Source organism: Garra rufa, chromosome 23 (genome assembly GCF_049309525.1).
Source record: "Garra rufa chromosome 23, GarRuf1.0, whole genome shotgun sequence".
Lineage (NCBI taxonomy): Eukaryota > Metazoa > Chordata > Actinopteri > Cypriniformes > Cyprinidae > Garra > Garra rufa.
This window is the reverse complement of record NC_133383.1, coordinates 40890928-40901925: the sequence shown is the minus strand read 5'-3', so window position 1 is coordinate 40901925 and position 10998 is coordinate 40890928. Positions and strand designations below refer to the sequence as shown.

Here is a 10998-nt window from a genome sequence, read left to right as displayed (position 1 = left end):
GAGAGAGAAGAACTTAATGAAACTGAAGAGAAAGATCAGTTTGAGAATCATGATTTCATATCTGGAGAAAAATCTTTTTGTTCCTTACAGTCTGAAAATACCTTTAAACAGAAAAGAGCTCAAAAGATGGGAACTAGGAGTATTTTCACTTGCTGTCAGTGTGGAAAGAGTTTCCAACAAAGACACCTTAAAAGGCACATGAAAATTCATACTGGAGAGAAGCCTTACACATGCGAACAATGTGGAAAAAGTTTCACTCGTAAAGGATGCCTTAACAGGCACATACAAATTCACACTGGAGAGAAGCCTTACACATGCAAACAGTGTGGAAAAAGTTTCACTGAAAAAGGAAGCCTTAACAGACACATGAGATTTCACACTGGAGAGAAGCCTTACATATGCAGCCAGTGTGGAAAGGGTTTCACTCGTAAAGGATGCCTTAACAGACACATGAGAGTTCACACTGGAGAGAAGCCTTATACATCCAAACAGTGTGGAAAGAGTTTCCGGCAACAAGGACAACTTGAAAGTTACATGAAAATGTACAATAGAGAAAAGCCTTACAGATCCCTTCAGTCTGGAAAGAGTTGCAGTGAAAGTGGAAACCTTAAAGTTCACCAGAATGTTCACATTACAGAGAGCCTTTTTACCTGCCAACAGTGTGGAAGGAGTTTCACTCGTAAAGTTTACCTTTACATTCACAGGAGAGTTCACACTGGAGAGAAGCCTTACACATGCAAACAGTGTGGAAACCGTTTCAGTCAAAAAGGAAGCCTTGGCAGACACATAAAGATTCACAATAGAGAGAAGTCTAACAGATCCCCTCAGCATGGACAGTGTTTCAAACAAAATGTCTAGAATGGACAGTTCCGGTCCTTAATTGTGATTGGTTGAGCCACAATCAAATCTATTGTAAATTAATCTACAACATACACCTCTTTCCCTGCTGGAAAGAACAGCACATGCTGGTTAGGTATTTTTGGGTGCTGGGATGCTGGTTTTAGCTGGTTTATGCTGGTCCTTTGCTGGTTTATGCTGGTCCTTGACCAGCAACATGACCAGCATAAACCAGCTAAAACCAGCATCTCAGTACCAAAACATAACTCACCAGCATATGCTGTTTTTTTTTCAGCAGGGATGTTTCTCTACAACCACAATTACAGTTGAGATGAAAAGTTTACACCCCCCTTTCAGAATCTGCAAAATGTTCCCTTGTCAAAACAATCCTAAAGGATTCCAATAAGAATCCTATATAGGGCTCCTACAATGATAGAAATTCTAATTCACATTTTAAAGCAATGTGTTTTGTCCATGGTACACTTTACTGTGTCAACTAGCTGTATTGTGTTGGACTGAGCTTAATGCATAAACATGCAAGGAATAATATGGACTATGGACAATGTGTTTGCTCTGTCTACAATGTAAGATCTTCACATTTGTGTATCATAAATTGAAGGGAGAGCTCACAGGAAGTGCACTGTTTTTCGATTGAAGCGCAATAAAGGACACTGTTAGCATTTTAACATCAGTGTGATTGGATTTAATTTGCACACATCAGTTACTTGCTCACTTCTACCACCTACATTGGCAGTAGTGATGGGTTGTTCTGGAACGATTCGTTCATTTTGAACGAATCTTTAATGTGACTCGGGAAGCATGAGTCGTCTCGGGGAGTGATTCGTTCAGTCGCGCATGCACAATTTTTATTTATTTTTATTTAACCTTTGTTTAACCAGATAAAATCAGTTGAGAACACGTTCTCATTTACAACTGCGACCTGGCCAAGACAAAGCTAAACAGTGCGACGAAAACAACAACAAAGAGTTACACATAGAAATAAATAAACATACAATCAATATACCGATCCATATACAAAAAGCAAAATATAGTACAAAATACAAAATAATTAAAAATAGGACAATAAATAGGCTTTAGCAACAAAATAAATTACAGATTTACACTAAATTACCATTGAAAATATGAAAATGCAAACAATGAACTGCAAATAAAAATACTAAAGTACACAATAAATAGAAATAAGCGGCTATAAACAGGTGCAGTGATCAGTAAACAGCTTTGACAGCTGATGCTTAAAGTCAGTGAAGGAAATAGGAACCTCTAGTTTCAAGGATTTTTGTAATACATTCCAGTCATAGGCAGCAGAAAACTGAAAGGAACGGCGACCGAAAGAGGTATAAGCTTTGGGGACAGCCAGTAAAATATACCTGGTAGAGCGCATACTACGGGTAGATGTTGCTATGGTTACCAGGGAGCTGAGATAGGGCGGAGATATGCCTAATAAAGACTTATAAATGACTTGAAGCCAATGAATTCGTCGACGGGTATATAGTGAAGGGTATATTTTTTTTTTACTCCTGTCCTGTGGGTGTCGCTGTTTCGCTGTTTTCCCTGCTTCCTGTCCTGTTTGCCTTGCTGCAGAGTGGTCTGTGTTTGTTGCTCCCTGCAGCTTCGGTTTTCTGTTGGATTCTCTATCTTATTGTTAATTCTGCCATTTTAAATTGATAGATATTGCTTAACTTGATTTCTGATCTTATCCATCAAACTGATCTGACTAATTTGATCGTTCGCCTTACTCTATAATCACGAGTGCAGCACCTTAGCACTCCATTAGCCAGTTAACTTTCCACTCGCACTCACGTTTTTAACTCTTGTTTACTATCTTTAGCATTGCGTTAGCTTGTCATCTGCGTTCCATTCACGTTTTTTCTCTCGTGTTTAATATCGTTAGTACTCCTTTAGCCAGTTCCGTTCCGTTTTTTCAGGAATTCGAACAACAACAGTTGGTAAGTTGGAATCATTCCACAATCACGGTGAGTAATGGCTTCTTCTCCTACAATTGTTGTCTGCACTGCTTGCCACATGTATAGCTTATCTATCTCTGTCAGCAGTGAGCCTTATACATGTGATAAATGCAGGAATATAGTCAGGCTGACAGAGAAGATTTCAGAATTAGAATCACGCATCCAAACTTTAATAGAGGATGGTAAGAATGTGAGGGCCTTAGATACGGTTTTGGATGCGACTAGCTCAGAAAGCCCTGTACATTGTTCGGTTCCGGTAACAACGCCCGTGCAGCAGGGCAACTGGGTGACTGTGAGACGGCATAGTCGCGGGTCAAAACACCGCTCTTCTGTTCCGATCAGAACATCAAACAGGTTCTCCCCACTCAGTGAAGCACCCACTGAGAAACCTGATGAAAGTGCTCTAGTAATTGACGATTCTATTGTACGGAACGTGAAAATAGAGACACCAGCCACCGTAGTCCAGTGTTTACCAGGAGCCAGAGCGCCTGACATCTTGGCAAATTTAAAAGTGCTGGCTAATGCTAAACGTAAATTCAGTAAGATTGTTATTCACGTCGGCGCTAATGATGTTCGACTTCGCCAGTCGGAGATCACTAAAAACAATGTTAAAGAGGTGTGTGAACTTGCAAGTACGATGTCAGACACTGTAATATGCTCTGGTCCCCTCCCGGCTTACCGTGGTGATGAGATACATAGTAGATTGTCATCGTTAAACGGCTGGATGTCAAAGTGGTGCCCGCGAAATAACATAGGTCTCATAGACAACTGGACGAGTTTCTGGGGCAGACCTGACCTGTTGAAAAGAGATGGTCTTCATCCCTCCGGATGTGGAGCATCTCTCCTATCTAGAAATATGGCAGATAGTCTTAGCGTTTGCACTTGACTAACTGGGGCCCAGGTCAGGAAGCAGACAGACTGGCTAAACCGACCGTCTGCTTGGCGCCTCACGTCACAGAAATCAGTTAATTCTCAGCACATAGAGACCCTTTCACCTAGATATCACACTATAGAGACTGTGTCTGTTCCCCGAGCTAGAAAATACAAAAAATGCCTGAATCAAATCAAGACTAACAATTTAATTGATGTTCAACAAATAAAAAATATATATAATACAGAGAAACAATTGATAAAGCTTGGCTTATTGAATATCAGGTCCCTTTCTACGAAAGCACTTTTTGTAAATGATATGATCACTGATCATAAGCTAGATGTGCTCTGTTTGACAGAAACCTGGCTAAAACCAGACGATTACATTATTTTAAACGAGTCCACCCCCCAAGATTACTGTTATAAACATGAACCACGTCTAAAAGGTAAAGGGGGAGGTGTTTCTACTATTTATAGCAATATTCTCAATGTCTCTCAGAGAAAGGGCTTCAAATATAACTCGTTTGAAGTAATGGTGCTTCATATAGCATTATCCAGAGAAACAAGTGCTAATGATAAATCCGCCGTGACATTTGTACTAGCTACTGTTTACAGGCCACCAGGGCACCATACAGACTTTATTAAAGAATTTGCTGATTTTCTATCCAAGTTAGTGTTGGCCGCAGATAAAGTCTTAATAGTGGGTGATTTTAACATCCATGTTAATAAAGAAAAAGATGCATTAGGAACAGCATTTATAGATATTTTGAACTCTACTGGGGTTAGACAACACGTGTCAGGTCCTACTCATTGCCGAAATCATACTCTAGATTTAATACTGTCACATGGAATTGATGTTAATGGTGTTGAAATTCTGCAGCAAAGCGATGATATCTCAGATCATTATCTAGTCTCTTGTATACTCCAGATATCTAAAACTGTAAATTCAACTCCTTGCTACAAGTACGGTAGAACCATCACTTCTACTACAAAAGACTGCTTTGTAAGTAATCTTCCTGATTTATCTGAATTCCTCAGCATATCCAATAGCTCAGAAAAACTTGATGATGTAATAGAAACTATGGACTCTCTCTTTTCTAGCACTTTAGATACAGTTGCTCCAGTGCGCTTAAAAAAGATTAAGAAAAACAGTGTAACACCGTGGTATAACGATCACACTCGCGCCCTAAATAGAAAAGCACGAAAAATGGAACGCAGCTGGAGGAAAACAAAACTAGAGGTTTTTCGTACTGCTTGGTGTGAATGCAACTTATCTTATAGAAAAGCATTAAAAACTGCCAGATCGGATTACTTTTCGTCTCTCTTAGAAGAAAACAAACATAACCCTAGGTATTTGTTCAATACTGTGGTTAAATTAACAAAAATTATAGCAGAAACAGGTGCAGACATTTCCCAACAGCACAGCAGTAATGACTTTATGAAGTACTTTACCTCCAAGATAGACACTATTAGAGATAAAATTGTAACCATACAGCTGCCCGCTACAGTATCGCATCAGATAGTGCGTTGTAGATCTCCTGAGGAACAATTCCATTCATTCTCTATTATAGGAGAGGAGGAATTGTATAAACTTGTTAAATCATCTAAACCCACAACATGTATGTTAGACCCTATTCCATCTAAGCTACTAAAGGAGGTACTTCCAGAAGTCATAGATCCTCTTCTGAATATTATTAATTCGTCACTATCATTAGGATATGTCCCCAAAACCTTCAAAATAGCTGTTATTAAGCCACTCATTAAAAAACCACAACTTGACCCCAATGAACTAATTAACTACAGACCAATTTCGAATCTCCCTTTTCTGTCAAAGATACTAGAAAAGGTAGTATCCTCACAATTATGCTCCTTCTTAGAGAAAAATGGTATCTGTGAGGATTTCCAGTCAGGTTTTAGACCATATCATAGTACTGAGACTGCTCTAATTAGAGTAACAAATGACCTGCTATTGTCAAGCGATCGTGGTTGCATCTCTCTATTAGTGCTACTGGATCTTAGTGCTGCATTTGATACTATTGACCACAACATTCTTTTAAATAGACTTGAAAATTATGTAGGCATTAGTGGTAGTGCACTGGCATGGTTCAAATCGTACTTATCTGACCGTCATCAGTTTGTGGCAATAAATGAAGAGGTATCATTTAGATCGCAAGTGCAGTATGGAGTACCTCAAGGCTCAGTGCTAGGGCCATTACTTTTTACGCTTTACATGTTACCCTTGGGAGATATCATCAGGAAACATGGTGTTAGCTTTCATTGTTACGCTGATGATACTCAGCTCTATATTTCTTCGCAGCCCGGCAAAACATATCCATTCGAAAAACTAACAGAATGCATAGCTGATATTAAAAACTGGATGGCGAATAACTTCTTACTGTTAAATTCTGAAAAAACAGAGGTACTAATTATTGGACCTAAAACCTCCACAAGTAATGACCTAAAACACAGTCTAATACTAGATGGCTGCTCTGTAAATTCGTCGTCATCAGTTAGGAACCTAGGCGTCCTATTCGATAGCAATCTCTCCTTTGAAAGCCACATTTCTAGCATCTGCAAAACCGCATTTTACCATCTTAAAAATATATCGAAATTACGACCTATGCTATCAATGTCAAATGCTGAAACATTAATTCATGCGTTCATGACCTCAAGGATAGATTATTGTAATGCTTTATTGGGTGGTTGTTCTGCACGCTTAATAAACAAACTCCAGCTGGTCCAAAATGCAGCAGCTAGAGTTCTTACTAGAACCAAAAAGTATGACCATATTAGCCCGGTTCTGTCAGCACTGCATTGGCTCCCTATAAAACATCGTATAGATTTTAAAATCTTGCTAATTACTTATAAAGCCCTCAATGGTTTAGCTCCTCAGTACTTGAACGAGCTCCTATCGTATTATAGTCCCTCACGTCCGCTGCGTTCTCAAAATTCTGGCAATTTGATAATACCTAGAATATCAAAATCAACTGCGGGCGGCAGATCATTTTCTTATCTAGCGTCTAAACTCTGGAACAATCTACCTAACACTGTTCGGGAGCCAGACACACTCTGTCAGTTTAAATCTAGATTAAAGACACATCTCTTTAACCTGGCTTACACATAAAATCATTAACACATTTCTATAATTCAAATCCGTTAAAGGATTGTTAGGCTGCATTAATTAGGTCAACCGGAACCGAAAACACCTCCCATAACACCTGATGCACTCGTTGCATCGTAAAAAGAATGGCATCTACGCTAATATTAGTCTGTTTCATTCTTATTCCGAGGTCACCGTAGCCTCCAGACCCAGCCTGTATCCAGATCAGATGGTCACTCCAGTCCCCCGGATCCAGTCCGTACCCAGCTTAGATCATGGATCACCACCTAGAGATGACTTTAATAGCCGTGGATGTCAACCAGATGAGCTCCAAGGCGGATCATCAATAAAGACCTCGCCAACCTTGACGGCCATCGGCGCTACAACACAGGATCCTGATGAGTTCTCTACAATCAGACATTGGTACAAACTGTTGTTTGGTCTGGCCAGAGGAGAACTGGTCCCCCGACTGAGCCTGGTTTCTCCCAAGGTTTTTTTCTCCATCTCTGTCACCTGTGGAGTTTTGGTTCCTTGCCGCTGTCGCCTCTGGCTTGCTTAGTTGGGGACATTTTCCAGCGATATCGTATACTATTTGAACTGAACTGACGATGATATCACTGAATTCATTGATGAACTGCCTTTAACTGAAAATTGATTGTTACAATAATGCGTTACTTACACACTATTGTGCTGTTTAAATACTGTGCAGTTGCTTTGACACAATCTGTATTGTAAAAGGCGCTATATAAATAAAGGTGACTTGACTTGACTTGACTTGACTAGTAACTGTAGCGGAATCGAATCGCCATCAATTAATCTGTTCATCTAGCGAACATACAGGGTAATTTTGTATCAACCCTAAGCAATGATATTTTCTTGGCCACAGAAAAATAACATTGTTACACTAATAATGCATTAGAGCATGTAGCTTGATCGGAAATCGTAAAGGGACATTAATTTGCAAGGCAGAATCAGTGACTCATGTAATTTGTGCACAAGAGTTTTATTAACTAACGACTAACATATAACTAATCTAAACAAAAAAACATATACTCACTCATACAGGGTAGGGTAGGAGGATGGTTAGAACAGTACAGGAAAGAGGGCGTGAGGCTGAGTTGACCATCAAAGAGAACCATCAGTTTCTAATCGAAAACATAGCATACGATAGCTTTACACCAAACCTCTGTTTAGTGGAAGAAACGATACTTGCATTCGACCGAGGTTATCGTGGAGTCTCTGAAGAAGTCCTGGATGGTTCCATTTGATGGCCGAAGTTGCAATTTCTTGAAACTCCGAGGTTGTCCTTGACTCTGTTGAGGTTAAGAGAGTCTTCTCTCCCAAGTGAGCAGTTCTGAGGAACCGCAGGCCGCACTTCAGAGCTGGGGATCCAGAGACGGCCAGGAGTGAAGATAGAGAGATGTCCGATCGTGGACATTTTGATAAGTTCCATGGTTGAGTGGAATGAACTCCAGTGGGAGTAGTCTGACTCTTTTCAGGCTGAGGAGAGTCCTCAGCTCCATGTGTTGAGGCCCCCCCCTCTGGGCCTGGGCCTGTGGAGGCCCTCCCCACAGGCAGCAATCAAGTTTTCAGAAGGGACTGGTCGGAACTAGGTGTGAGCCCCTTTTAACATCTAGGAAGATAACACCTCTCAAAGTGGACTTGACCAATGAGAGAGGCTGAAATTCCGAGCGGGGGGGCTTGGAAATGATGTGGGCTTTTACGACCCTTTGTTTGAGAGCAAGGTATTTTGCATGTGGGTAAATTCATGTAAATCTACTAGGGATTCATGAAACTCTAATATGTTACCTGTGTATCAACATATAATATGCATCATCTTTTAGATCATCAAAATACGAATTCAGAGATACTAAACATGACACGTACATAATATGTCTACATGAGATATCTATCTATATCTATCTTAACACATGCATAAAACATTACACAAATAAAAAAAGGGAAAAGACAAGGTACATAAAACCACAATGATATACACAATGAATGGACCATTTGTGTGTTCATTCATAGGATGGTTTTCCTATAAATTAGGGAAGAGTCCATTTCAGTAGGCCAAATGTCTTTCCTAAAGTTGCTGCATTCCTTTGGTTCGTAAAACTGGTGTTATCAGATAGTTGCCCTGGCAACTGAGCCCTTAAGGCCCAGTTGCTTTAATGTTGGTAGAACTGGGGGTTGTTTCTAGAATGCAAACCTAAAGTTGGCTTGTTGGTTTTAAGGATAATTTGTTAAATGTAACAAATAACTATGTCTGATTGGTCCAGACGCTACAAGGAGAAGTTTGAAGAAATGGCTGCCTACATTGAAAACAGATGGGGGCTCCCGCAGTGTGTTGGTGCAATTGATGGGTCACACATACCCATTTTGGCACCTCAGGAGTACCACTGTGACTATTTCAACCGTAAAGGCTGGCACTCCATCATCCTTCAAGGTGTTGTAGATGGAAAAGGACTGTTCTGGAACGTGTTTGCAGGACTGCCTGGCAGCTTGCACGATGCCCGTGTTTTAAGACTGTCCACATTGTGGGAGTTGGCCGGCCGTGGCAACCTCTTTCCAGCTTACACCAGGAATATTGATGGGGTGAATATTGGCTACTACATCCTGGGAGATTCTGCCTATCCCCTGCAGAGCTGGCTCATAAAACCATTCACTGACACTGGACGGCTGACAGCAGAACAGCAGATCTACAACAAGAAGATATGTCGAGCACGGGTCGTGGTTGAAAACGCATTTGGTAGACTGAAGGGAAGGTGGCGTTGTCTCATGAAAAGAAATGACTGTGATGTTACAAACGTGAAATCTATGATTCTTACTTGCTGTGCTTTGCATAACCTTTGCGAGAGACATGGAGAGGACTATGACAATGTCTGGGATGCACCTGCAGCAGCAGAGCCTGTGGTGGCAGTGGCACAGGGTGTAGAGGAGGAGGGCAGGGATGTACGAGAGGGTCTGATGCGTTACTTTAATTGCTAAGAAATAAATACATTATCTTTAAAAATGTTGTCTCTGCTGTTTTTTTTTTTTTATGTTATCACAGTGTAACATCTGGAAATACATGGTCAAATCCTTGTAAAAAAAAAAAAGCAACCCATCAAAAATGACACTTTTGTAATAAGTTTCAAAATGGTTTTATTTAAACACACATACACACAAATAGAAAGAACTATAATATAAATATAAATTCACACACACAAAATATATATATATATATATATATATATAGAAATGTTACATGTAGTGCAAATATGAGGTTCAAATGAGCAAACTGGGGTTTCAGTCCAGGGGTGGTGGAACAGCATCCCGCCGGTTCAGTGCCTGTACAAGCTGGCTCAGGGTTCCCAGAAAGGCCTGGTTGAAGGACGACATTGCAGCAATCTCCTCCCTCCTCAAAGCTGCTTCAAGTTCTCTTGCCTGTGCTGCATCATCGAGTGCCATCTGTAAATGGCGCTCCCGTTGTGCCCGGTTCAATTCCATCTGCTCGACATCAGATGCCTGCATCTCCCTCAGGACAGTGAGATGCTCCTGTTCCCTCCGTCGTTTCCTCTGTCCTGGACAAAAAATAATTACAATGAATGAGTTACAATAAAGAAAAACAGACAACTCACGTTTCATTCACAGGTTGTGTGTGTTTTAAATTGTTCACATGTATTATCATTACATCTGGTACATAAAAAAGATAAAAAATACATATATAAAAGCTCACAACTTACTATTACATATATAGAATCTAACAATGTGTTTATATGTTAATGAGTTATTGATACGATTAATGATTCATATTAATTATATATTAATAAGTGTGTATTGATTCACATACAACAGGCTAGAAGGGTTTACATTTTCTCCTACTATACTAACCGGTTGCCGGTGTCGACGCTGCTGCGGGTCTCGGTGTTGCTGCTGCTGATCGTGTGGGTGTCGATGGTACGACTGGTTCTGGTACCGTTGTTGGTTCTTGCGCCGTTGTTGATGCCGGTGCCGATGCTGCAGCTGATGCCAACGTGGCATCAGTGGGAGACAATGAAGCATTCTCGCTTGTCGAAAAGGTATCTTGAATAGAAAGATCATACAAAAGTCAACACACAAGAAATAGCAATGGCAACTAGCAACTAGTTAACGTTAGAGCTAGCAGCAATTGTTATCTACGACACAAGTTTACAGTGTTTGTTGTTATAAATGAGCTTCAGC

At 40.4% G+C, this 10998-nt stretch overlaps 1 protein-coding gene across 1 annotated transcript in view; it reads left to right on the top strand.

The window, feature by feature from the left end:
* LOC141299045 (uncharacterized) overlaps positions 1 to 9783 on the top strand; it is a 24022-nt gene extending 14239 nt beyond the window's left edge. Inside the window, exons 3-4 of the mRNA XM_073829318.1 lie at positions 195 to 659; positions 9075 to 9783. Of these exons, the coding sequence (XP_073685419.1) occupies positions 195 to 659; positions 9075 to 9783 (1174 nt within the window). The remainder of the gene's footprint in view (positions 1 to 194; positions 660 to 9074) is intronic.
* The last annotated feature ends 1215 nt before the right edge of the window (positions 9784 to 10998 follow it).